The sequence below is a fragment of the Vigna umbellata genome, chromosome 9, assembly GCF_029865625.1.
Source record: "Vigna umbellata cultivar VRB3 chromosome 9, Vumbellata_1.0, whole genome shotgun sequence".
NCBI classification, from domain to species: Eukaryota; Viridiplantae; Streptophyta; class Magnoliopsida; order Fabales; family Fabaceae; genus Vigna; species Vigna umbellata.
This window is the reverse complement of record NC_142173.1, coordinates 41,567,998-41,595,646: the sequence shown is the minus strand read 5'-3', so window position 1 is coordinate 41,595,646 and position 27,649 is coordinate 41,567,998. Positions and strand designations below refer to the sequence as shown.

The following is a 27,649-nucleotide window of genomic DNA, read 5'->3' as shown; positions in this document are numbered from 1 at the left end:
CACAACATATAACAAGGTAAACTAGTGTAATTATAAGAGATAATTCAAATTATAAGTTTTCTCATAACAATAGTAAATTTCTTGTTTCGGCTGAATTGGTCTGAGGGTCGGTCGTCCTTCCTTGCTCTGCTCTCTTTTGATCTTCAATCCTCTCCGAGAATGCAATCCACTTTGATGAGTTGTTGACCTGCAGAAGACACTCCTACGCTCAAGTCAGATATGTTTCATAAAGAAGTCTATATTTTATTATAATAGATTAATATGTCTTTACCTGGACATTAACCCTATATTTATAGGGCTTATGACAATCAAGCTCATTAATTCATATAATATATGGCAATAATGTCGTATATTCATATTTGATTCGACAATCAAACCATTAATATTTAAAATATACCTGTTAATTGCCCATAAATACCATATATTTTCCACTGATATGGTCAACAAGTGCATTAAGTGGTCATTAACGACATCCATCTTATCTGGCTCACAATCATTGAACTACCGGTCGGTGTAGATGGTCTTCTCCTAGGATGGTCGGCTACCCATGTATAGTACATTAAGCCCCCCAAGCCCCGAGCAGTTGTTTGCAGGTGCGAAGAGGTTTAACTTTTTGTAGTATAGTCGTAGTAGGAGCTATTTGAGTTGGTCACTAGAAGACCATGGTTGAATGTCTTCGCATGGCCGCCCGGGATTGCTAGTGAGTAGATCACTAGAAGACACAAGTGAGCTGATCACTTGACCGCCCAGGATTGCTAGTGAGCTGGTCACTAGAAGACCATAGTTGAATGTCTTCGTATGGCCGCCCGGGATTGCTAGTGAATAGATCACAAGAAGACACAAGTGAGCTAATCACTTGGCCGCCCAGGATTGCTAGTGAGCTGGTTACTAGAAGACCATAGTTGAATGTCTTCGTATGGCCGCCCGGGATTGCTAGTGAGTAGATCACTAGAAGACACAAGTGAGCTGATCACTTGGCCGCCCAGGATTGCTAGTGAGCTGGTCACTAGAAGACCATAGTTGAATGTCTTCGTATGGTCGCCCGGGATTGCTAGTGAGTAGATCACTAGACAACACAAGTGAGCTGATCACTTGGTCGCGTAGGATTGCTAGTGAGCTGGTCACCAGAAGACCATAGTTGAATGTCTCTGTATGGCCCTCGGGATTGCTAGTGAGTAGATCACTAGAAGACACAAGTGAGCTGGTCACTTGGCCGCCCAAGATTGCTAGTGAGCTGGTCACCAGAAGACCATGGTTGAACGTAAGTCTGGACCTTCCTGCGCATGATATTTTTACTCTCAAAAATATGTGTTAAGTAAACACTTCAATATATTATAAACTATAATAAAAAGTCACTAGAACCTGATAAGGTTGAACGACGTAGGACCGAATCTATCTGTGCAGGATATTTTTACTCACAAAAATATAAGTTAAACAAATATATTATAATTTATAAATTATAATGAAAAGTGGAACTTGTCAAGATTGAACGTAAGACTGAACCTTCCCGTGCAGGATATTTTTACTCACAAAATATGAGGTAAAAAAATATATTATAATTTATAAATTATAATCAAAAGTTGAACCTGTCAAGGTTGAACGTAGGACTGAACCTTCCTGTGCACAATAGTTTTACTCACAAAAATATGAGTTAAACAAATATATTATAATTTATAAATTATAATCAAAATTGGAACCTGTCAAGGTTGAACGTAGGACTGAACCTTCCTATGCAGAATATTTTTACTCACAAAAATATGAGTTAAACAAATATATTATAATTTATAAATTATAATGAAAAGTGGAACCTGTCAAGGTTGAATGTAGGACTAAACCTTCCTGTGCAGGATATTTTTACTCACAAAAAATATGAGGTAAACAAATATATTATAATTTATAAATTATAATCAAAAGTGGAACCTGTCAAGGTTGGACGTAGGACTGAACCTTCCCGTGCAGAATATTTTTACTCACAAAAATATGAGTTAAACAAATATATTATAATTTATAAATTATAATCAAAAGTGGAACCTGTCAAGGTTGAACGTAGGACTAAACCTTCATGTGCAGAATATTTTTACTCACAAAAATATGAGTTAAACAAATATATTATAATTTATAAATTATAATGAAAAGTGGAACCTGTCAAGGTTGAACGTAGGACTGAACCTTCTGTGCATGATATTTTTACTCACAAAAATATGAGGTAAACAAAAATATTATAATTTATAAATTATAATCAAAAGTGGAACCTATCAAGGTGTAACGTAGGACTAAACCTTCCTGTGTAGAATAATTTTACTCTAAAAAATATGAGTTAAACAAATATATTATAATATATAAATTATATGAAAAGTGAAACATGTCAAGGTTGAACGTAGGACTGAACCTTCCTGAAAGTTCTCAAAACAAAAGACATGCCTTTAGAAATTATTACGGAATATTTTACTCTTGTGGCAAAACCTGGTATTGATTCGAAGTAGCGATGTCGAGACCGAGCGCACGTCTGGTTCCTTGTGGAATCGTGGGGATGCCGCTCGGCCCCACGGTGGGCACCAAAATGTTTCGGTTGAATTGGTCTGAGGGTCGGTCGTCCTTCCTTGCTCTGCTCTCTTTTGATCTTCAATCCTCTCCAAGAATGCAATCCACTTTGATGAGTTGTTGACCTGCAGAAGAAACTCCTATGCTCAAGTCAGATATGTTTCATAAAGAGGTTTATATTTTATTGTAATAGATTAAGATGTCTTTACCTGGACATTAACCCTATATTTATAGGGCTTATGGCAATCAAGCTCATTAATTCATATTGGATATGACAATAATGTCGTATATTCATATTTGATACGACAATCAAACCATTAATATTTAGTAATATACCTGCTAACTGCCCATAAATACTATATATTTTCCACTGATATGGTAAACAAGTGTACTAATTGGTCATTAACGACATCCATCTTACCTGCCTCACAATCATTGAATTACCGGTCGGTGTAGATGGTCATCTCCTAGGACGGTCGGCTACCCATGTATAGTACATTTCTCATCATCATAACCAACTAAACACATAAAAGTAGTAACTTTCTCATTTTGATTTACTGAGACAAGCTAAAAACAAAATCAAGGTGGCGTCTAATGCCATATCCTCTAATGCTCATTGTCAAGTGAACACCTAATGTGATCAAAGTATCACCCAACGCCTTGGACCCTAGATATATCTATTAAGTGAGCTCCCAACGATCCCAAGATATTGCCCAATGCCCTTAACCTCTAAAAGTTACCACTAACTTAAGTTATTTGCTTGGTGCCCAATAGTTTTGTTGTACTGCACGACACTGTTTCAAAAAAACAAGAACACTTGATTTAACTAATTAGTTATCCAATTTGCTTATCTAGGCAACTCGAAATCTTCCTTAGTTTAAAATACTTGATTTAACATTTCATGGAATGTATAAACATATAAATAACATAAAAAATAGAAGAAGAAGGGGTGGAGAATGTGAAAGATGAGAGGAAGGATCAAATTCGGTCCCCCAAAGATTTTATAAGCTCTTATTATGTGTTTCACTATGTCTTTTTATATAGAAATCGGGTTGGACTTTTTTTGTTGTTGTAATATTCTTTCTGATAATGTAATCTCCTTCAATGATTTTCTAAATAATCCAATATTTTCAAGATATATTTAATTATTTTGGAGATCTAAAAAAATTTAAGAAGATCTTGTGAGATTCAAAATTTTTTGACATATATTTATCTTGTGATATTTACTAATATAATTAAATAAGATAATTATTTAAAAACATCTAAAGATATATTCATCCCAAATTATCTTTTATGATAAAAGTTTATCAATTATCAAAGTCTTTTTTTTTTGGAAAAAGATATAGAAAATCACAAGGTACAATTTTTGTTTCTTTTTCCCTCTTCCCGGCTTAGCCAAATTCAGTTTAGGTTTAGCCAAAAACTTTCACTTTTTTATGATTTTTTTTTCCTTCTCCATACAATGCTTGACTTGAATTTTTTTTATAGTTTTGATTATTTGTTTTTCTTGGATTTATTTTTAAGGTATCATGAAGCTTTACTCAATTTATTTTCATACCTCTGTGAGCTCAACTTAGTTGCAGTTGCACAAACACACCTCAAAATATTTGTAGAACATTTATACAACTGAAAAGTTATTTTTAACAAGTTTTTGTATGTCATGCTCAATAAAACCAATTATAAAAAATCCTATTTGAAACAGTCTTTTCAGGCACAAAAATCACATAAGAATTCAATATTAAAGGCTAAATGAGGACATAAATATGCATTCATTAGTACTCCACATAAGTTCTACTTCACATAGGTTACTCTACTTGCACACACAAAACTCTGATTAACCAACATAACACACCCTTACAATGTTAATCAAACATATATTCATCTTGAACCCTTTAACATCACAAGCAAACTCATGCACCCCACATGTAACAGATTTTCTAGCAAGACTCAAAGAAGAGTTATAGATGAACTTACTATATTCAAGAATCTTATGTTGTACTCCGATCCTCAAACAAATGAAAGATGAAGTCAGATATTAAGAAAAAAAAACAGAGAAAAGGTTTTAAAAAAGTTTTAGAAAGATGATAATTCTTATAAAATAAAACTCAACTAATAAAAAATTCTATTTGAAGTTGGACTTTTTAAATAATAAAATAATTGAATGTGTAACATCCCAAAATATAGTAATTACCATAATCAGAATTAATTACATTAATCATATAAAACAGTGCAGTCTTACGATTCTGAACGAGCGTCAAAATACCGAACGGCATAATCATACAGAAATAACGAACACTTATACAAGCAAGAGTTCAGGGACGAACGGTCTTACAAAACTATAACCGAACGTTCAAAAATAACATTACTAAAGCTAACTACAGACACCCGCGAGCGCTCTAAGGCTCGGCTTTAACTTCTACATCCACCAGATTAGCGTCTTCCAAATTTTCTTCTTCTAGCACTTCTTCAAGCGACGCACCTCCATCTGCTCACATCCACACGGATGATCATTGCAATGACAGGACGAACGTACATATACAAGGCGACAACACAAGGAAACGAAAGGGTAAGCTTATATAATTTAAATTATACATCAACACATACAATAAACATATCATTCCACACAAGCACATAGTTTTAACATATAACCATCATGTAACATTATATGAATATATATATATATATATATATGACGACCATCCGGACTGTATGATCTGTGTAGCTACAGGCGTCCTCGCACCCGAGTGGTGTAGTAGCCGGGATATACCTAATCAGCTGCCACTCGAGGTTAGTCCGTTCTTACGTCGCCCATGTTAACTTATGGACTAAGGACCTCCTGCCGTTCCCACACATGAACTACTCCCCTCTACGTGAGGATGAGTGTCACAGAATATCAGGATGGACCAAGCCTGGCTTAGCTTATCCACAGTCATACTTTACCAAATTTAACATTCAAATATATATAAGAGACGTTCCTCCATGGAACGCTCGTTCAAATCCCATACTCATAGAATCACTCAATATAGTGTTCGCAGGGTAAGATCTTATAATTTATCATCATTCTCATATTTAACTTTAAGAGCATAAAAGGACGAACGTTCAGCCCTTTGAAGAATTAGGACGAACGTCCAAATAAAGTACTGGATGGACGAACGTGACTCTCTGTTTGGTCAGTTAAATGAAACGACTCAATTTGAAGGAGTACTGATACTTAGAAAATTTCATAATAAAGATCTTGAACCAGATTCAATATAAGAAGGATGGTTAATAATACTTAGAAATCTTCTTTGAAGAAATTTGCACATGGAAGACCGATACTAGTATTAGAACGAACGTAAGAATGTGAATATTCAAATACTTGAACGAACGCTATTTTATCCAAGTGGTTATTCAATAATACGAGTGCTTAGTATGTGACAGAGCACTGACTATGACGAACGCTAGGTAGATGACTGAGCATCAATTTAGACGAACGCTTGGTAGAAGACCGAGTGCTACTCAGGACGAACGTTCGATATAAGACCGAACGCTATTTAGGACGAACGTTCGGTATCAGACCGAACGCTATTTAGGACGAACGCTTGGTATAAGACCAAACGTTTCTTAATTCAATATTATTTAATTTAAAGCATACTACAACTCTATGCTGAGCCGAACGCTCAAACATAGTAATTCAATGAAGGCGCTCGTTCTCAAACCGAACTCTTTCCAAATGAAAGAATTCTACTCTAAATCTTTGTCAGGGAAACCGAACGGTATAAGACCGTACGATGACGAACGTAATTTATCATAGAGAGAATTATCATATTCAGATTTTTCCAACTATCTTAACTTTTCATTTTTCATAAGATTCATACTTCATAACTTCACATCCAATATTAATCTACAGATCTTATAGAATTTATCACATTAATAACTCATACATTACATTAATCATCCATCTTCCATACATATCAAACCAACATGCGGATCAACCAAATAAGAATTTATATTCATCCATACAATCAGTATTCGTTCATGCATACTCAAACAGCCCACATACATATCTTCATAACATTCTTTCATACAACACACAAGTATAAATTAAACATATAAGCTTCCCTTACCTGGATAGCAGTGTATTCCCAAAGAGCAAGATTTAGTGCTTCCTCTAACAACTTCCTACCCTCAGGTTTCGCTCAACAGTTTCCACTTAATCTAAAACACCAGAAATCGGAATAACTCAACCTAGAACCCATGCATGCAACCAGAACTAGGGTTCGCATGAAACCAAAAGGACGAAAGCTTAGCAATGAGGACTTACCAGTTCAGTTCCAAATTCAGTTCGGATCAGAATGACGCTCACGTCTCCAGGAACGTTTCTACGGTTCTGAAACGTGATCGGAGAAGGGAATGGTGAGTTACAGTAGAGAGAAGGTGAACTGGTTCTAGAGAGAAGTTGGAGAAAATGAAAGGTTTGGTTATGAGGAAGAAGAAGAGTGCGTGCAGGTGAGAGAGCGTTTTTCGAAACTCAGTTTTGTTAATTTCCACGCCCAAACGAACGAGCGTCTCCTCTGCTGACACCTGCACTCTCACTTCTGACTTCCGAAACTTCTACGTGACAAGTGGCGCTCATGCATGCAGCGTTTAGTGCGTTTTTAATGCACTGAACGTGTGGCGCGGTGCATTTATGGAAGCAGTCAGGTGACTCAGCAGTGCAATAATTGACAAATTTGACAGTAATCATGGTTTAAATTTCCGAGACCTCACAGAATGTTATCTTAACTCTTAATTATATTTTATGTCCTCACAAAATGAGGTTTATATCTTCATTTTTTAAAATGACATCATATATATATATGAAATATATTTTAACAAGATTTGTTATTTATTATATTTATTGTATCATCTTTATCGAGTTATCATTAATATTTAGTCTCACATTCAGTATGTATATATCTCAATGTGAAAAGATATATTAAAAATTTTATATTAACTAAAAAGATATATTAAAAAATTTATATTAATTAAAAATAAAATAAATTTATAGTATATGTGTGGATAATTGTGGTACACTGGGCATGATTTTTTATTTTAAAATAATTGAAGTGTGACCTAAATGATCCCCACTAAAGATAATCTTTTATATGTATTTGTGGGGGTTATTCTCTGTTGACACGATTTAATCAGGCCTTATGATAAGTATTTTATGTCTTTTTCGATAAAAAAGAGTTGCGCGTGTTTCTCAAAATGCTGAGCCTTGTCTCTAAAATGTTGTGCAAAGTTAGTGATGAAGAAGCTGAACCTGTACAAAAAATATTTTCATGATGAAGATTTTGGATAAGGGTAAAGAACTTCTTAGTTGGGCTAATCCGACAGCAAAGGACATACTCAATTATGACGTTTTTTATAATATGCAACCTTTTCCATCTTATGTAATCACTATTTTCACCCAACAACAATTCTAAAACATTTTTTTATCTTTTATTTATATAAAAAATAAGTATTGTTAATATATTAAAAAATTCAATTGATAGTTGTTATTACAAACGTCAACACGTACTAGAAATTTAAACGTGAATCTAAATTTTAAACATGTAAAGTTCAACACTATATATTAATATTTTAAATTAAAAGTGGTATTAATTTTGAATAAATTAAAATCATATTTCACTAGTGTCACTTTCTTTCTAAAAAAAACTATCATAATAACAAATAGGCTTAAATATTTATTTCGTTCCCATGTTAAAAGGTGAATTTCTTTTTAGTATCGGTTTTAAAATTGAATCTGTTGAGTCCCAAAGTTGTAAAAATTGTATACATAAAGTTCCCTCCATTAAATTAGCATAAACGGAATTAAGTTTGTGCTGACCTGACTGCACTTTTTTCTCTTTCCTCTGCTATTGTTGCCATATTTTTCTCTCCCAATCAAGGTTTTTTTTTTATTCTCCTTCGTATCTTTATCACCCAAAGAGCCTTCCTCCTTCTTGAAACATTCAACTCCAGCCATTAATTCAACCAATTCATCACAAATTTTCAATTCCAATACCCATGCCCATATTGCAATCCCTCCTAAATCAAAATTTCAGACCCTCCATAAAAGGATCAAAGTTAAAAGGGAGAAATGGTTTCTCCTGGGTTGTCATGAGAAGTCGGCTTCCCGGACGGTGTACAACTCATGTCCGCCGCCAATGACGCTGAAAGTGCCGGAAAGTTCTACTGCGCCAACATGCTCCTCCGCGTCCCCATCACTAGTTTCCTAGAGCAGCATCCATCAGATTGCGTCATCGCCAACTTCATCCAATCCTGGGTTCACGACGTGGCGAGCAATCTCCGCATTGACAGACTCGCCTTCAACGGCTTCCCCCTCTTCATCGTGGCCGCCATGGAGTCCGTGATATCGAACCCCGCACTTGTTTACGACGCTGGCCCCTTCGTGATCTCCGATTTTCCCCATCGCATCACCTTGTGCTCCAGACCACCCAAGGGGGTCACTAGCTTCTTGGAGAGGCTCCTAAAAACAGAGATGAAGATGCGAGGTGCGATTTTGATGGTTGTGTGATTTTGGATCTGGATTGTTTGGTATCTCTTCTTGCAGGTTTGATGACGCATCTGGTTCGCGCAGAAGGTTGGGGGTGGTGCGTCTGGCTTGAACAGCGGTGCGATTTAGGTTGGTGAAGGTTTCACAATAGAGGTAGTTGCACGAGAATGATGGAGAAGGGGGTGGGTCGGTGGTGACGGCTTCGCAGTGGCTTTGCAGTGGCTTTTTCTTATTGCAGGTCTGTGTTGATGGGGGTGAGGCAAAATAGGTTATGATGGCGGTGAAGATGATCAGCGGTGGTGATAGGTTGCAGTGGTGGCTTGTGGTGGTCCACTTCCCATAACACACCTTTCTCCATTCCCATCCTCTCCCTATTCCTCCTTTTCCACTTCTACTTCCTCATCACCACCACCCAGGACCACTTCTCCCTTGTCACCACCAAACTATGAAAAAAAAATGTTGCAGAAAGAAAAGCTGAACGTTTGAGTTTATGAAAATTATGAAAATCATTAGTATAGAAAGAGAAAAAGTTGAACGTTGCAGAAAGATCAGATGAGAGGAAAAAAAGAGTCAGATTTTATAGCCACGTCAGCACGAACTTAACTCCGTTTATGCTAATTTAACGGAGAGGACTTTATTTATACAAATTTTACAACTCTTGGACTCCATAAATTCAATTTTAAAACCGGACACTAAACAGAAATTCACCTCTTAACATGAGGGACGAAGTAAGCATTTAAGCCTAACAAATATGTAGTTAATGGATCCAAATTAACTTATTTATAGAATTAGGAAACCTTTTACTTAGATATTATAATTCATGAAAGTTACAATATTATAATTTTACTTAATTTATATATTGAATTTTTTTTCTTACTCTGTAATATATGTAAAAAATTCACGCTGAGATTTTTATTATCAAATGATTAATATTTATATATGGTTGTTAATCATTAAACTAAAAAATAGCTTTTATATATGACGCTTACATACCATATATAAATTTATGATTAACATTTGTAAAATAAACGTATATTTACGTTTGACCTCTCAGACGTAAGAGTAATTTTTTTTATGTATGGTGTTTATAGGTAAGACATAAACGTGTTTAAAAAAATCTACAACGTTCTCCGTACTTTTTACCTTGCGTGAAACTTCCTCTTGACAGGGACAATTATTTTGTGCTGAGTTAGGATTTGGGTGTTACTCCCTCCACCACCACATTTTCTCCCTCCACCTCCCCAATTCTATTATATATTTTATGAATTACAAAACTAATCTTTTATAATTACAAAAATAACCTTTATACTTTTTAATTTTAATTATTTATTTTAACCCTAAAATCTATATCCCAACCTTATCAGATTCTCACCCAAACACCATCATTCTCATCTTCAATTTTTCCTCCATACAAGTTTTCTTCCTCCTTCAGCGGTGGGTGGTATGCGACGGTGCGGCAGCACCTTTCCTCCCCTCTCTTTTCCAAACGCGTAGGGACTCCTCTCCTCTATATTTTGAAATCACGGATCCAGCCACCGCTCTGTCTATTCATTCACCGCCGACGGCCGCCATTGCAATACCCTCTACCGGAGACGCGCCGCCAAAACCGGCGCTGACAGAGCCCACCATCTTTTACCCAAGACATCCAAAACGGAGCCAACACTGATTCCCCTCCTCCGGCGAGCCACCGCGAGACATTGCCCCCTCTCGTTACTTGTTTTTTTTATTAATTGATTACCCTGTACTGTTGGAATATTTGAGATAGGAGCGGAAGAGTAGAGGATTTAGGATGGAGTTGAATGGTAGAATGGAAGAACGTGGACCTGGGTTGTGATCCGTGTGATCCCTGTGTTGAATATGGAAGATGGAAGCTGTTGGAAATTGGGTGAAAATGTTGATGTATTGTGTTGGAATTGCAGGTGATGAAAGGATGTCGTTGGGTGATGAAAATGGAAGAAGAAGGTCACGCGTGATTGGGTTTCTCTGTTTGAGGGTTGAGCGGGTGCCGTGTGATTGTCCCTGTTCCTGGGTAAAATGCTTATGGAGTGATAATGGAGGGTAAAGCACAAAGGTGAAGTAGTGCCCCTGTGTGTGTGATTTGATGGAGTCACTGAGTGTATTTGAAAGTACCATGGGCGTGGGGAGGAAGAATTTTGGAGAAGAAGACGATAATGATAATGGAATAGTGATGGAGCTCCAGTGACGCTTGAATGTGAAGATTTGACGATGAAACCATTTGAGTGCTAGAGAAAAGAAACAAAGTTTGTTAGGGGAGAGAAAATCACACGTGGTATTTTGTAAGTGGAGAGGAAAAACGGTAGGTGTGAAAAGTAACGTAGAGGAGGTCAAAAGATGAAAACGGATGTCCACCTCCGTTTTCCCTTAAACGGATGTTGACATCCGTTGACGGATGCTCACATCCGTTTAAAGATTATATGGTTTATATTTTATAGTTTTTTTTATATTAATTTTGAAGATATTTAAATAATATAATTTATATTTTTTGATATATTATTTTTGAATAATATGGATATGGAGGAAAGATGAAAGATGAGAAACGAATGTCATGGAGTTTGGGTGAGAATCTGAAAGGGTTGGGAGGTGGGTGAGAAGGAGTAGAAAGATACATTTTAGGATTAAAATAAATAATTAGGATTAAAAAGTAAAAAGGTTATTTTTGTAATTATAAAAGGTTAGTTTTGTAATTCAAAAAATATGTAATAAAATTGGGGAGGTGGAGGGAGAAAATATGGTGGTGGAGGGAGTATCACCCGTTAAGATTTTTATTGGTCACCAAAAGTTACATCTTTTGTCATTCACATTAGGTTTATTGGAAAACATCTTTCCCTCTATGTTTTTTTAATTGAGATTAGTTTCTTATCCTTCTCACCGTAATATTAACATATGACTTTTTATAGATAAATTCAATCATTATTATACATTGAAAGTCTCAAATGGATTAAAAATAAGGTCAAATTATAATATATAAGTAGGATGCAAACCTCACTGTATAAACCGATTTTGTCGGGTTGAGTTAGACTTAAAAACTACTTTCTAATATTATACATAAATGTTCTCGTTATTTATTTTAAATATGAGTTTTATCATCTTTTTATTTATATTAAACATTTGATGAACATTGTTTTAATCATTTTTATAATCACTTTGTCAAACTCATGGTGTTTATTTATTATTTTAATTATATATTATTTTTGAACTTTATTTAATATAATATCTTTTTTTCTCAATTCAACCTTTATTTCATTTTAAAAAATTCAAAATTATTTTGGTTAAGTTTGTATTTAAAAATGACACATGTTAGTATTTCTTTTTTTCTTCTCTCTCCACATTCCTTGCATCGTCATTTTTCTCTTTCTCTCTTATTTGGTGTACACCTTTCATTACTCTTTTTTCTCTTTCTCATCTCTTTTTCACCACCTTTCCCCCTTTCTCTCTTTCGTATAGTTTCTTTACCTTCAACACTTTAACTCTCCTATCTACTTTTATTCTTCTTCCTTCATTCTACTTCAAACCCCCTCTTTGCTTTCTTTTTCTTTTCAAATCCCTATTATTTTTCATTTTTTTCCTTCAAATTCTTTTCATCTGTCAACAAAACAATAAAATCCTTATTTATAGGTTAATTCAGGACAAGTGTACACTAGTAAAAAAGAGGGTTTTTAACGCGCTGTATGTGCCTCGGTTTTACTGAAACCAAAGCGTATCAAAGCGCGGTGCCATTTTCGTAGTTTTAACGAACGTATATGTCTCGATTGTACAAGAACTGATGCCTAAAGAAGGATATTGCCTCGTTTCTATAAACACCCGAGGCAGAAAACCCTGCTGACTTCTTAAAAAATCAATATTTGACCTGACAGCTTTTTGGAAACAGGTTTACTGCCTCAGTTGCTCAGAGAATCGAGAGGCAGAAACCCCTGCCACTAACAATGCAGATTAGACTTTTGAACTGAATCGCATTTTCGAATGGGGATACGACCTCAATTTAACCACGAACCGATGCCTATATTGGAGGATATTTTCAAATTTGTCATTTTATTATTATTTTGAATATTATTCTGAGGGGTTTATGCCACGATTTTAATTTTAACCGAGGCAGTAAGGGACATATTACCTTAGTTGTTTACTTAACTGAGGAAATAGCGTCTTCAAGGGTTCAAAACCAAAACACATTTTCAGTTTCAGTGTTCTTCCCAAATCTCTGCCTGAAACGTTGCACCGTCGTCGCCATCGTCTCGGCCCCCACTGCTAAATGCCTCACTACCGTGGTGGACTTCCAGGGTCCTTGGTTGTGCGGGTAGACCTTCTCCTTTCCCCTTTCTTTTCTGGCTTGCAATGTAAGAGGAGCTAGCGCCACTCTCTTCGTCCCCTTTTCCTCTTTTTCTTTCGTCCTAGTTCAAGCGTCGCAAGGAGGGTTTTCTTTTTCCGGCGTCTCAGTGGGCGTTCTCGTGGTGGCGGGATCGCGAAAGCTTTCCTCCTTCGAAGCAAACGCAGGTTTAGTTCTGACCGAGCCTATGTGCGAACGGCGTTGTGGTGGAGAGAGAAGATGATGGAAACGCGTCGCAACTGACCTCCGGTGATGACGACGAGGGAGAAGGGTTGAGTATCCGACGACGACAACGTAAAAAATGACACTGTGATTTGGGGTTTTCATTCTGCGATTTTAGGGTTTCAGTTTTGGTTCTCTGAAAACAAAAAAAAAACACAAAAAAAAAGAAAGAAAAAGAAAAAAAAACCCTCTATATGCCCTTTTGTAAGACCCTTGATTTTAGCAAAGATAATTTTCTGACATCCTCACCATTAATGCACGCCACATCATTACTCAGCCAGTAAAACCCACTACCTAATCTGATCCCCTCCCTCTCTGTCGTACACGGAAAATCCGCGCCCATCATTTCTCTGAAACATTAAAAACGTACCAAACACTGCATGCACACACGCAACCTGTCGCGGGAGAAGCTTCCCATTTCAGAGTTCGGTGTGCAGGTGTCAACTTGGGAGACGTTCGTCGACCGAACGTGAGTTGACATAACTAGAATTTTTGAAAATTCCCTCTCACCTGCACCATTCATCTTCTTCCTCAGAACCTAACCTTTCGTTTTCTCCAACTTCTCTCTAGAAACCTTCACCTTCTCCTTACTGTAACTCATCCTCTTCTTCTCCGATCACGTTTCAGAACCGTAGGAACGTTCCTGGCACCGTGAGCTTCAATTCGAACCGAACAGATCCTAGTTCTGTAACCGGTAAGTCACTCGACTCTGGACGTCGATCTGAACGTTTATTCGGTAGTACATGCAAACTAAGATTCAGTTGCATGCATGGGTTATCGGTCTGAGTTGTTTCTGATTTCTGGTGTTTTAGATTAAGTGAAAGTTGTCGAGCGAAACCTGAGGGTAGGACGCTGTTAGGGGTCGGACGAAACCTTACTTTTCAGGAGTACACTGCTATTCAGGTAAGGGAAGCTTATTAAATTTAATTCGTATGTCTGTCTTGTACTGTATGAACATTATGTGTGCCGCATGAAGTATGAACTGTGTTATTTGATTGTTGGTATATGTTGGTTGAAGTGCATGATATGAGTGATATGTGTGAATATGAAATATACATGCTTAGAAGTAGTGAGCGTAAGTGAAACTTGAATATTAAATTCCCTATGATAATGTGTGTCCGACATTAAACGGTTCTCGACCGTTTGGTGTTCCAGTAAACTTCTTTGAATTGGAATACTTTCATTCGGGAAGGATTCTGGTCGAGCATGAGTTATGTAGGTCTTTTACTTAGAGTTCAAAATGAGCAGTGTCGACCTTATACATAGTAATCGTATTGGGTAGTGCTCGGTCTTACCCCAAGCACTCTTACTCTTTCTTGAAAAATCCTTGAAATACAGATCCTTCATCTGTGTCGACCAACAATGTCGAGCACCCTTCTTAATACAGATCATTCATCTGTGTCGACCGACAGTGTCGAGCACCCTTCTTAATACAGATCATTCATCTGTGTCGACCGACAGTGTCGAGCACCCTTCTTAATACAGATCATTCATCTGTGTCGACCGACAGTGTCGAGCACCCTTCTTAATACAGATCATTCATCTGTGTCGATCGACAGTGTCGAGCACCCGTTCTCGGTAGTCCTCGTTATAAAGAGAGCTGAGAGTTCAATGTTTACGTACTCGGACTGAAAGACAAAAATGAGAATAAAACTGGAAGGCTTTGAATGACGAACATTATATGAGATGATTAAATGTTTATGATTGTCGTACGAGCGTTCCAGGGAGGAACGACTCGCATATGTTGAATGTGGAATTTGGTAAAGTATGACTGTGGGCATGCTAATGCTGGCTTGGTCCATCCTGATATTCCGTGACACTCGTCTTCATGTAGAGGAGAGTGGTTCATGTGTGGGAATGGCAGGAGGTCCTTAGTCCATAAGTTAACATGGGCGACGTAAGAAACGGACTAACCTCGAGTGGCAGCTGTCGAGTGTAATACAGTTACTACACCACTCGGGTGCAAGGACGCCTGTAGCTACACAGATTCGTACAGTCCGGACGGTCAGTCTAGTATCAGGAATTGATTTGAGTTAAGGGATTGATTTAATTATCTGTTGTGAAATATTTGATATGTTGATGTGCTATGAAATGAATGATTTTACTTGAATTAAATTCAATAAGCTTACCCTGTGTTCTCTTCGTTGCGTTGTCGATTGTCTTTGTACGTCCGTCTTGTCCTTGCGATGATCATTCATGTGGATGGGAGCAGATGGGAGTGAGCTGCTGGAAGAGGCGCTGGCAGAAGAAATTCCGGAAGATGTCGATCCGGTTGAAGTAGGGATTAAGGTTGAGCCCTAGAGTGCTCGACATGTGGTAACTGCTAGTATTTTGTTTAGTCTTAGAATTCGTACACCGTCGGCTACATTACATTTTGTATCTTAAGCCGCTCGACGTTTTGGACCTCGTATATTTGTGTAAAGACTGCACTGTTTTAATGATTAATGTAATTAATTCTGATTATGGTTATCACTATATTTTGGGATGTTACATTAGTGGTATCAGAGCAGTTTTGTTCTCTTAAAGGACGCTGTAGGGTTATGAGTACACTGTGTTTTTGCTGTGTGCTTACTGTATGTTTAATGAGTTATCATTATTTTAACTCTTGGACAGAACTAACGCTCGTTTTTCTCTGTATCCAGAGAACAAATGGCGCCTAGACTTCCTCCTCCTCCACCACCCAATGGATCGGATACGACCGACAATGCCAGATTGTTGGAAACCGTGATCGAACGGTTGCAACAACAAAATGCTACACTAATGGAGCAGAACGCAGCTGCTCTAAGAAGTCTTGAGGCCGCACGCGAGAACTCCGAAGCTACTCAGTGACAATTAATGGAACTCATTGCCGCCACCAGAGGCACGCCGGGAGCGTCCTCTTCCAATGCTGTTCATCATACCGAGTGGAGTTTGGAAAATTTTCTTCAACACCATCCGGTCAAGTTTAGTGGGAAGGGTCTTCCGGATGAGGCGGATCAGTGGCTGCAGGATATGGAACGGATTTACAATGCGAAGAGGTGTCCAGATGAGAATCGTTTGGCTTTCACGGAGTATTTGCTTACTGGAGAAGCAAGCCATTGGTGGTCGAACGCGAAAGCTATACTGACGGACGCTCACAGACCTGTTACTTGGGAAGTTTTCAGAAGCAAATTCTATGAGGAGTACTTCCCGGATAGCGTCCGTTTTTCTAAAGAAGTGGAATTTTTGCAACTGGTGCAAGGAGGAATGTCAGTTTCAGAATATACAAATAAGTTCAAGCACTTGGTGAGGTTCAATACTATGGCGACAAGTGAGGAGTGGCAGTGCCGAAAGTTTGAAAACGGGCTAAGAAGTGATCTTAAGGTGTTGATATCCAGTTTGTGCATTCGGTCGTTCCCAGCCATGGTTGAGAGAGCCAAGGTGTTAGAGAAAAATATGGCTGAGGTGGAACGACATAAGAAACAACAAGCGTCAAGGGGGCCAGTTCTGTCGAGGCCCAATCTGAACCGGAACAGGACTCCGTACGCTCGTCCTAGCCAACCATCTCATGCAGGCGGATCACAAGCAATCGTTCCTGTCGGACAGTCTGGACAAGTGAACGTAACTTGTTTCCAGTGTGGGGGACCACACTACCGTTCTTCCTGCCCACAGCTGATGGGAGGTAAATTCTGCACTCGATGTAGAAGAAATGGACATCTGGAGAGTGAATGCAATATGGGCGGACGCGCTGTTATGAGGCCGCCGAACACTGGAAGGAACCAGCAAGGGAGAGGTGGTCGAGCCCAAGCTGTTGGGCGTGTGTATGCCATTACTGGAGCGGAGGCAGCGAGCTCAGGTACGCTCGTCACTGGTACCTGCTTACTTCATGGAATATCTTGCTGTGTGTTGTATGACTCGGGGGCAACACACTCCTTCATCTCGAAGGCGTGCGTTGAAAAACTAGGGTTAGCAGCGAGTGAGATGCAGTTTGACCTGGTGGTGTCAACACCAGCAGCTGGTGAGGTTAGGACGTCTACCATGTGCGTTAGATGTCCTATTGAGGTAGAAGGGCGTAGATACAAAGTGAATCTCATCTGTTTGCCTCTAAAAGACTTAGAGGTAATTTTGGGAATGGATTGGCTGAATACCAATCGCATTCTCATAGATTGTGGAGCGAAGAAATTAATCTTTCCTGGTGAAGTAGAGGAAATTCTTTCAGTGACGTTCGGTCAGCTGAAAGAAGATATCATGGAAGGCGCCAGCTGTTTCCTCATCATGACGCACGAAGACAGTGAAGTTGTGAATGCGAATGAGGAACGATCGTCCAAGGTAGTGGACGAATTCCCTGATGTTTTTCCGGAAGATATCCCTGGACTGCCTCCGGTTCGTGAAATTGAATTCACTATTGACTTGGTGACGACAGCAGCACCTATCTCTGTTCAACCATACCGAATGGCGCCTGCAGAGCTGATTGAACTCAAAAAGCAGATTGAAGAGCTGATGGAGAAGAATTTTATCAGGCCGAGCGTATCACCATGGGGAGCGCCTGTGCTCTTGGTGAAAAAGAAGGATGGCAGCTCTCGGTTATGTATAGACTACAGGCAATTGAACAAGCTGACCATCAAGAATAAGTACCCGCTGCCAAGGATAGACGATTTATTGGATCAACTGCATGGGGCGACGGTGTTTTCTAAGATTGATTTGCGTTCGGGATATCATCAGATCAGGGTGAAGGAGAGCGACATCCAGAAGACTGCTTTCAGGTCTCGTTACGGACACTACGAGTATGTAGTGATGCCGTTTGGTGTGACGAACGCGCCAGCAATCTTCATGGACTACATGAACAGGATATTCCGACCATATCTGGACAAGTTCGTAGTGGTCTTCATTGATGATATCCTGATTTACTCCAAGAGCCATGAAGAGCATGAAGAACACTTACGGATTGTGCTTGGAGTGTTGAGGGAGAAGGAACTGTATGCCAAGTTAGCAAAGTGTGAATTTTGGATGAAGAACGTGCAGTTCTTGGGACACATTGTGTCAGCTGAAGGAATCTCTGTGGACCCGGCAAAGATACGAGCAGTTATGGAATGGGAAAGTCCGCGTTCGGTCACGGAAGTAAGGAGTTTCGTTGGTCTCGCGGGCTACTATCGACGCTTCATTGAAGGATTTTCTAAGATAGTAGCGCCACAGACACAGCTTACCAGGAAGGACCAACCATTCGCGTGGACTGATTTGTGTGAAGAGCGTTTTCAGGAGTTGAAGAATAAGTTGACGAGCGCTCCAGTACTAATCATTCCGGACACGTCCAAGCCCTTTGAAGTATACTGTGACGCGTCCCAGCAAGGGTTGGGCTGTGTGCTGATGCAGGAGAGACGAGCAGTGGCGTACGCCTCTCGACAACTAAAAATTCACGAGAAGAATTACCCCACACACGACTTAGAGTTGGCAGCAGTCGTGTTTGCACTGAAGATTTGGAGGCATTTCTTGTATGGATCCACGTTCCAAGTTTTCAGCGATCACAAGAGCCTCAAGTACCTCTTTGATCAGAAGGAGTTGAATATGCGGCAGAGGAGGTGGCTTGAGTTCTTGAAGGATTATGATTTCGAGCTACTCTACCATCCAGGAAAGGCGAACGTGGTAGCGGACGCTCTAAGCAGAAAAGTGGTGCATGTGTCGTCCATGATGGTGCGCGAGCTGAGTTTGGTGGAAAGCTTTAGAGATCTAAGGTTACAATTTGAGTTGGAGTCGAACAGTATCAAGTGTTGTAACCTTAGAATATCCAGCGACGTGTTTGAACGGATCAGAACGAAGCAACGAGAGGATGAAGAGTTAGTGAAGATATTTGATGCCCTCGGTACGGATCAGGCCAAAGAGTTTAACACTGGAACGGACGGTTTCTTACGTTATAAGGGCCGGACGTGCATTCCGAATGATGGAGAGCTGAAGAGAATTATTCTGGAGGAAGGTCATCACAGCCGTCTTAGCATGCACCCTGGCATGACTAAGATGTATCAAGACCTCCGGAAATCATTTTGGTGGCCTGGAATGAAGAGTGATGTCGCTCGTTTTGTGGCATCCTGTTTAACTTGCCAGCGTGCAAAGGCTGAACACCAACGACCAGGCGGCTTACTTCAGCAGCTGGAGATTCCCGAATGGAAGTGGGATAGCATATCCATGGACTTCGTGACTCACCTACCACGTACGATCAGAAATCATGATTCAATTTGGGTGATCGTGGATCGACTGACGAAGAGCGCCCATTTCCTGGCAGTAAATTTGAAGATGTCAATGACCAATCTGGCCAAGCTCTACATTCAGGAAATTGTTCGTCTGCATGGAGTGCCGTCGAGCATAATTTCTGACCGAGACCCGAGATTCACATCTCGGTTTTGGCAATCGTTACAAGGCGAGTTGGGAAGCAAACTGCAGATGAGTTCAGCTTATCACCCTCAGACGGATGGCCAATCTGAGCGAACCATCCAGACGCTTGAAGACTTACTGAGGACGTGTGTCCTAGATCACTTAGGCGCCTGGGATGAGGTCCTGCCGCTAGTGGAGTTCACATACAACAACAGTTTCCAGGCGAGCATTGGAATGGCACCGTTTGAAGCTCTTTATGGGAGAAAATGTCGAACGCCACTTTGTTGGTTCAAGGAAGGAGAGAATGTGCTAACTGGACCCGAACTTATACAGCAGACGACAGAAAAAGTGAAGATAATCCAGGAGAGGTTGAAAACATCGAGGAGCAGACAGAAGTCCTATGCCGACAAGAGAAGAAGACCGTTAGAGTTCCAAGCTGGCGATCACGTATTCCTTAGACTGAATCCAACCACGGGAGTCGGCAGAGCTATGCGACCAAAGAAATTATCCCCGAAGTTCGTCGGACCCTATCAAATTCTGAGGAAAATCGGACCAGTGGCTTACGAACTTGCACTACCGCCTCAACTGTCGAACCTCCATCCTGTCTTCCACGTTTCCCAACTCCGGAAGTATATAGCTAATCCTTCTCATGTGTTGGAGTTGGAAAACGTCCAATTGCGCCCAGACCGAACACTGGAGTTACAACCAGTAAGTGTGGAAGACAGTCGCACCAGGCTACACAAAGGAAAGGACGTTCGCTTGGTGAAGGTAGTGTGGAACGCTAAAACCGGTGACTCAACGTGGGAAGTGGAGAGCGCCATGAAGGACTTGTACCCACACTTGTTTACGGGTAAGTTTTAATTTTCGAGGACGAAAATTTTTGCAGTTAGGGAGAATGTAAGACCCTTGATTTTAGCAAAGATAATTTTCTGACATCCTCACCATTAATGCACGCCACATCATTACTCAGCCAGTAAAACCCACTACCTAATCTGATCCCCTCCCTCTCTGTCGTACACGGAAAATCCGCGCCCATCATTTCTCTGAAACATTAAAAACGTACCAAACACTGCATGCACACACGCAACCTGTCGCGGGAGAAGCTTCCCATTTCAGAGTTCGGTGTGCAGGTGTCAACTTGGGAGACGTTCGTCGACCGAACGTGAGTTGACATAACTAGAATTTTTGAAAATTCCCTCTCACCTGCACCATTCATCTTCTTCCTCAGAACCTAACCTTTCGTTTTCTCCAACTTCTCTCTAGAAACCTTCACCTTCTCCTTACTGTAACTCATCCTCTTCTTCTCCGATCACGTTTCAGAACCGTAGGAACGTTCCTGGCACCGTGAGCTTCAATCCGAACCGAACAGATCCTAGTTCTGTAACCGGTAAGTCACTCGACTCTGGACGTCGATCTGAACGTTTATTCGGTAGTACATGCAAACTAAGATTCAGTTGCATGCATGGGTTATCGGTCTGAGTTGTTTCTGATTTCTGGTGTTTTAGATTAAGTGAAAGTTGTCGAGCGAAACCTGAGGGTAGGACGCTGTTAGGGGTCGGACGAAACCTTACTTTTCAGGAGTACACTGCTATTCAGGTAAGGGAAGCTTATTAAATTTAATTCGTATGTCTGTCTTGTACTGTATGAACATTATGTGTGCCGCATGAAGTATGAACTGTGTTATTTGATTGTTGGTATATGTTGGTTGAAGTGCATGATATGAGTGATATGTGTGAATATGAAATATACATGCTTAGAAGTAGTGAGCGTAAGTGAAACTTGAATATTAAATTCCCTATGATAATGTGTGTCCGACATTAAACGGTTCTCGACCGTTTGGTGTTCCAGTAAACTTCTTTGAATTGGAATACTTTCATTCGGGAAGGATTCTGGTCGAGCATGAGTTATGTAGGTCTTTTACTTAGAGTTCAAAATGAGCAGTGTCGACCTTATACATAGTAATCGTATTGGGTAGTGCTCGGTCTTACCCCAAGCACTCTTACTCTTTCTTGAAAAATCCTTGAAATACAGATCCTTCATCTGTGTCGACCAACAATGTCGAGCACCCTTCTTAATACAGATCATTCATCTGTGTCGACCGACAGTGTCGAGCACCCTTCTTAATACAGATCATTCATCTGTGTCGACCGACAGTGTCGAGCACCCTTCTTAATACAGATCATTCATCTGTGTCGACCGACAGTGTCGAGCACCCTTCTTAATACAGATCATTCATCTGTGTCGATCGACAGTGTCGAGCACCCGTTCTCGGTAGTCCTCGTTATAAAGAGAGCTGAGAGTTCAATGTTTACGTACTCGGACTGAAAGACAAAAATGAGAATAAAACTGCAAGGCTTTGAATGACGAACATTATATGAGATGATTAAATGTTTATGATTGTCGTACGAGCGTTCCAGGGAGGAACGACTCGCATATGTTGAATGTGGAATTTGGTAAAGTATGACTGTGGGCATGCTAATGCTGGCTTGGTCCATCCTGATATTCCGTGACACTCGTCTTCATGTAGAGGAGAGTGGTTCATGTGTGGGAATGGCAGGAGGTCCTTAGTCCATAAGTTAACATGGGCGACGTAAGAAACGGACTAACCTCGAGTGGCAGCTGTCGAGTGTAATACAGTTACTACACCACTCGGGTGCAAGGACGCCTGTAGCTACACAGATTCGTACAGTCCGGACGGTCAGTCTAGTATCAGGAATTGATTTGAGTTAAGGGATTGATTTAATTATCTGTTGTGAAATATTTGATATGTTGATGTGCTATGAAATGAATGATTTTACTTGAATTAAATTCAATAAGCTTACCCTGTGTTCTCTTCGTTGCGTTGTCGATTGTCTTTGTACGTCCGTCTTGTCCTTGCGATGATCATTCATGTGGATGGGAGCAGATGGGAGTGAGCTGCTGGAAGAGGCGCTGGCAGAAGAAATTCCGGAAGATGTCGATCCGGTTGAAGTAGGGATTAAGGTTGAGCCCTAGAGTGCTCGACATGTGGTAACTGCTAGTATTTTGTTTAGTCTTAGAATTCGTACACCGTCGGCTACATTACATTTTGTATCTTAAGCCGCTCGACGTTTTGGACCTCGTATATTTGTGTAAAGACTGCATTGTTTTAATGATTAATGTAATTAATTCTGATTATGGTTATCACTATATTTTGGGATGTTACACCTTTTGTCTCGCCTATATATGCCTTGGTTGCGGAACCGCTGCGTATAAGCAAAAATAACCGTTGTCGTTTCCCTTTATTGTATTAGTGGTAGTTCTTTCAAAATTAAACCTTCTAAATACTCTGATTTAATTTATATATATAAACTTCAAAATATGTCTTTCGGTTACAAAAAAAATTATGAATAGTTTTAATTTATTGATTTTTTAAAAGTAATTTTAGAAGTGTATTAAAATATACCTAAAGCAGTTGTATGTTTTCATCTTTTTTATTTTCCTTCCGTTTGTTTTAAAAAGAATTAACACGTATTTTTAGTTATATTTTATTTAAAATTAAGATTGAAAAAAAAGTATGATAATAAACTAATTTTTTTATAGTAAAATTTTAATTTTTAAAATAAAATCTTAATTTAATAACTTTATTGACATTAAACAAAAGTATCCCCTGTATAAAATACTTGTACTTTCCAAAAGAATAATGTTAGCAAAATAAATTTTTGTACTTCATCTTTACCTACCTATCTCAAGTTCAAGTACAGTAGAGTATTTGAGTTAGTGCTTTTACAATGGGTTAAAACACGTGGGTCAATTTGGTTCATCATAAACTTGGATCGGGTTGAGTTTGAAAAAAATGAATTTTTTTTATACGGATCAATTTTTAATCCGATTCACTTAAAATCTGGCTCACCCGTGGTGAGCCGGGTTGACCCACCAACCAACTAGTTTAATTTAATTATTTATTATTTTGTGTTTCAATATTATTAGTTAACATTTTTTTTATTGTATTGTAAATGAGAGTAAAGAAAAAGATGTTTTAAGAAAGCAAAATATTATATATCCATTAAAAACTCTAATATTATAAATGGATAAGTGACAAAAAAATTAAGAAAAAAACTCGTTTAACCCACCAACCCATGGCGAGCGGTTCAGATTCTAATTTTTTCGGCTCGCTAATAAATGAGCCGGATTGAGTTGACTCACTAAGTGGCCAACCCGTGGTGGGCCAGGCTAGGCCGGGTTGGGTTGGGTGGCCCATTTTGACAGCACTAACTTGAGCGTGGGTTGTCTCTTGTTATTGCCAAACATTCCCACGAAACGGTGCCCCGCCCATGCATCCCAAAATACATAAGGAAAATGATATGTTAACATTATATTTTTACATTATTTTGATACAGTTTGTGTCATTTTTAGTTGTTTTCTTAATTATTTTATAATTTGTTGACATGAAAATGTTTGGATGAAAAATTGGACAATGTAATGGTGTGATAGTTTCTTTTTTTTTCTTTCTGAGTTTGAGTTTAGAAAACTTAGGTCATCAGTCGAGTTTTCGAATTTCTCTTCTTTTTCATTCGTGACTTCTTTCTTTGTTGTATTTCGATTTGTTCTGGTAACCTTTGATGCTAACCATTTTGTCCTTTGTTCATTGTTGTGTCGAGCTTGCATTCTAATTTGCCCCATAAGTCGAGTTCATTGTGGTTGGTGAGTTTCTCAAGTGCGAATTATTCATTCCCAGGTGCAAGTTCATTGTTCCTTCTCCAGTGTGAGTTTAGAGTGGAAAACCCAGCTTATTTTGTTTTGCTTTGTTTTCTTTCGTTCCTTGCTCTGTGTTTCGTTGTGTTCTAGTGAAATGGATACAGGTAAAGGTCGTGCAATTGGTTAATGTAGTCATGACAACAAGGTATGTGCGTCATGGTAATACCAAGAATTTTGGTGATTTTTATATGACCTATAATGAATTTTGTATTTGCAACTTTGTTTTTGTCATTCATAAAAATCAAAGTATGTTGGTGCTGTGAATTAAGGGTTAAGTGTGGAAGATAAAGCGTTTATTGAAGACATATTGTTTACGTGATTCATGGTCTGGAAAGATGAGTCTCATGTGCCTGCAATGGATAAGTTGCAAAGAAAATTTTGTCATTCAGTATCCTCAACTGTCTGTTCATGTCAACAATATGTCTTTCATTTTGTTTGACTTTATCGATCATAACTCAAACAGTCGTCAACATCATCTTCTACTTCTTCCAACCCTACTTTTTCATCAATATGGAAAGCATTGCGAACAATGTCGTTAGCACAATCCTCTTCTCTTGAAAACCAATCCCAACATATCAAACTTCATACAAAACATATAAATATAACTATAACCACATCATAAAAACAAATATAAAAACAAATTATAATGTGAAGTTACATCATTCTCGAACAAACTCTTAATTTTTGTTGACCTTAACTTCATATACTTTAAAATTCTTTGAAATAAAACTCCTTTATCAGGGGCTACTAAACAAAGACGTTCAACAACCTAAAGCTACAAAAAAAAAAGCATTTTCTATGAAATTATTTTAAAGAAAATGAATTACAAATTCAACCAAACATATACAACAAATTCAACACATATGTTATCTGCAACGCTACAACTAACCCACTTATGTTGAGCAAATCCATAACTTCTTGCTCACTCAATACCAAAGAAACTCGATTTAAGCTATTCACCATAAATCTATTAACAACATTTGTCTAGTTGTAGTTTGACAAACTATTAATATTATCTAATACTATACAAGGGATGTTACTTACAACTGTAGATTTTCTAGGAAAATACAATAGAATAAAATAGACCAATATATATAAACGAAAAACATTGTCTATATCATCTTCATTGTGGGACCCTGGAAAATTAATTATGATAAACCCGTTGTCAAATCAAAGATTTATGAAGGGAAAACCCCTCTGCAGTGCATTAAAAACGCACATGCATTTCCTCTGTCGCACTGCCAAGTGTCACCGAGAAAGAATGGGAGTCAGATATGGGGATACAGGTGTCACCAGGAGAGACGCACGTTCGTGCGAATGTGGGAAGAAACAAAAAGAGAATTTTCTGGAAAAACTCTTCCTCTCTCCTGCACTCATCTTCTTCCTCCAAACTCAGACCCCATTCTCTCCTCCTTCTCTCTAGAACCCTTTCATCTTCTCTCTACTGTAACTCATCGTCATCTCCTCCGATTCCATTTCAGATACCGTAGAAACATTCCCTGCACCGTAAGCATCGTTCTGAACCGAACAGAACTGAGATCTGAACCGGTAAGTTCTCCAACTCTAAACACCCTTTTCTGGGTTGCATGCGGACCTTGATACAGTTGCATGTTAGAATAGAAACTAAGTTCTCCTATGTTCCTTTTGGTTAGATTTAGTGGAGCACTTGAGAAGCAAGTTGAGGGTAGGAAACCATATTTGGACAAGTTAAAAAGCACTCGCTTAGGGAGTTCACTGCTAGACCAGGTAAGGGAAGCTTTAGTAATTTAATTTAATACTTGTATGATGGGTATGAAAGCATGAAGTATACTGGATGTCTGAAATGTATGAAATATTTGATGTTTAAGTATGCATGAACGAGCATGGTTGTACTGGATGAATATGAGTGATATTGTTTGAACTGTATGTTGAGAATGGAACGTATGAATTGGAAAAGGGATAATTTCTGTAAGGTATGAATGATAATATGAATTCTGTAATGTATGAGATTTATGGTGAAGATAAATTATAAGCTATGAACCGTATGAAAAATGTGAAGTTATTGTGGATAAAAATCTGGAAAATATAATAGTCTTTGCTTGATAATGCGCGCTCGTCATCGAACGGTCTTATACCGTTCGGTTTCCCCTGAAAATGACTTAGAATATGAATTCTTTCATTTGGAAAGGATTCTGTTTAAAAACGAGCGTCTTCTTGTGAAAGGCTAGGTTTGAGCGTTCGGCTCATCCTAGTGGTGTCCAACGATCGCTATAAATTGAACTTATATGAGTAACGCTCGGTTTTTGTAATCCGGCGTTCATTATAGGTAGCGCTTAGTCTTATATTAAGCGTTCGTCCAAATGAACTCTCGGTCTTATATCGAGCGTTCATTCTAGTTAGTGCTCGGTCATCTACCTAGCGTTCGTCCTAAGTAGTGTTCGGTTTTATACTGAACGCTCGTCCTCATCTTCGATTCCTGAACGGACGTAAATAGCGTTCGTCCAAAAATATTAGTTGACGTTCGGCCATTGACTGGCGGTGTTGTATCTTGAATTAAATCACGCTCGTTTTATTTATCTAAAGAAATTGTTGTACATTGGATTCGACCTCGAGTCATTGTATTTCAATTATTCTAAGTATTATTCAGAACTTCTAGAGTCAATTCCCTTTTACTGAGTTAAGTATTCGTAACGTCCGTCAGAGGACTGGGGTTCGTTTCTTTTGTTCAGAAACGAGGATTTCTCTGTACTTTGATAACGTTCGTCCTTATTTTGAAAAGGGATGAACGTGCGTCATTTTATGAAAGTGGAACAAAGCATAAAAATGTGAATAAGAGGAAAGACTAAGATGTGTGAACGGTATTTTGGGTGAAATATTGAAAGTGGATTTTGAACGAGCGTTCCAAGGAGGAACGTCTCTATGATCTGAATGTGATAAGTTGTATGGTATGACCATGGTAAAATCACTGATGGCTGTTCATCCTGATATTCCGTGAGTGCTCGTCCTCA

General features: G+C 38.8%; 1 protein-coding gene across 1 annotated transcript; it reads left to right on the top strand.

Annotated features, from left to right (window-relative positions):
- Positions 1–16,460: 16,460 nt before the first annotated feature.
- On the top strand, positions 16,461–21,669 carry LOC148193575 (uncharacterized). Its single transcript, XM_088099463.1, has 7 exons — positions 16,461–17,439; positions 17,749–18,110; positions 18,318–19,214; positions 19,998–20,126; positions 20,241–20,461; positions 21,452–21,542; positions 21,658–21,669. The coding sequence occupies exons 1-7, from the start codon at positions 16,461–16,463 to the stop codon at positions 21,667–21,669; spliced, it is 2,691 nt and encodes an 896-aa protein (XP_087955589.1).
- Positions 21,670–27,649: the final 5,980 nt, after the last annotated feature.